This window comes from Poecilia reticulata, linkage group LG10 (assembly GCF_000633615.1).
Source record: "Poecilia reticulata strain Guanapo linkage group LG10, Guppy_female_1.0+MT, whole genome shotgun sequence".
NCBI lineage: Eukaryota > Metazoa > Chordata > Actinopteri > Cyprinodontiformes > Poeciliidae > Poecilia > Poecilia reticulata.
The window spans coordinates 12,624,661-12,625,649 of record NC_024340.1 but is presented as its reverse complement, the minus strand read 5'-3'; the positions used below and the strand labels follow the sequence as shown (position 1 = coordinate 12,625,649).

At 36.2% G+C, this 989-nt stretch overlaps 1 protein-coding gene across 2 annotated transcripts in view; it reads left to right on the top strand.

Moving 5' to 3' along the window:
* Positions 1 to 307: 307 nt before the first annotated feature.
* The window catches only part of ogt.1 (O-linked N-acetylglucosamine (GlcNAc) transferase, tandem duplicate 1), a 13,112-nt gene continuing 12,430 nt past the window's right edge, over positions 308 to 989 (top strand). For both annotated transcript variants that reach the window (XM_008420006.2, XM_008420004.2), the window contains exon 1: positions 308 to 668. In XM_008420006.2, coding sequence (XP_008418228.1) covers positions 632 to 668 — 37 coding nt within the window. In that variant the 5' untranslated portion in view covers positions 308 to 631. The remainder of the gene's footprint in view (positions 669 to 989) is intronic.

The following is a 989-nucleotide window of genomic DNA, read 5'->3' as shown; positions in this document are numbered from 1 at the left end:
TTCTCTTTTTTTTTTTTTTGCCTAAGCGCCATGTTGCAAATTGTGCTCCGGTGCTCKCCGCAGCATTCGTGCTTCGTCTCACTGCACCAATATGTTCTTCCGCGAGATACATTTACAATCGCACTATTCTTCATTTTCTGAAGTTATTACTCACATCAGAAGACAGCAATTATTTTTTAAATTCAAATAACATTTTCTTACGTATATGTCYACGTTACTATAATTCATGCAACGTTTCCTTCAATTGCGATTTTGGGATCTATTTTGTCTSAAAAAACAAGTTCCACCCATTTCGCCATTTTATGTTCAATAGCTGCTTTGTTGAGGAGAAGTCAGGGGCTTTCAAGCGTTTAGCATCAACAAATTGAATTACACCGAGAATTTAGATAATACAAATCAGTTATTGTGTTACGATATAGTAATAGTAATTACTGCAGTTTTTATTTGAAATTAATCTATGAAAAGTGGGATGATAGGAAGGTTTGGGAAGGTAACATTACCCAAATAGTCAGGCAACGTGTTTTCTTGTCGTTGACTAGGAAAAAAACGACTAGTCAAAACATTTCTCTGAAACTGTTATTTATAAGAAGGCAAATTGACGACCAACGTGCAATCCCCAAAGTCCGAGGAGATGGCGAGTTCAGTGGGAAATGTGGCCGACAGCACAGGTTGGTTGTTTCACATAGGGCTAACAGCTGCTAGCATTACTGTTTAAGATGACTTRGAACCGTTAAAGCGTGCTTAACTTGGAAAAACATAAACTATTAAAGTCGATTGGGTGCTCCTTAAACTGTGTTTTAGCTACGGCGGCATTTTAATTATTTCTTAACACTATGTTTTAGGGATTTAACAAAGGAGGCCCATTGTCATATTAGCATCTTTTAGCAGCGTTTGTAACGCATTTTATTTTCTGAATGTGCGCTGAACAAATATGAAATTTAACTCTGTGATACATGTTTATTATTTACGAAAGTCGCCTTTAAAATATA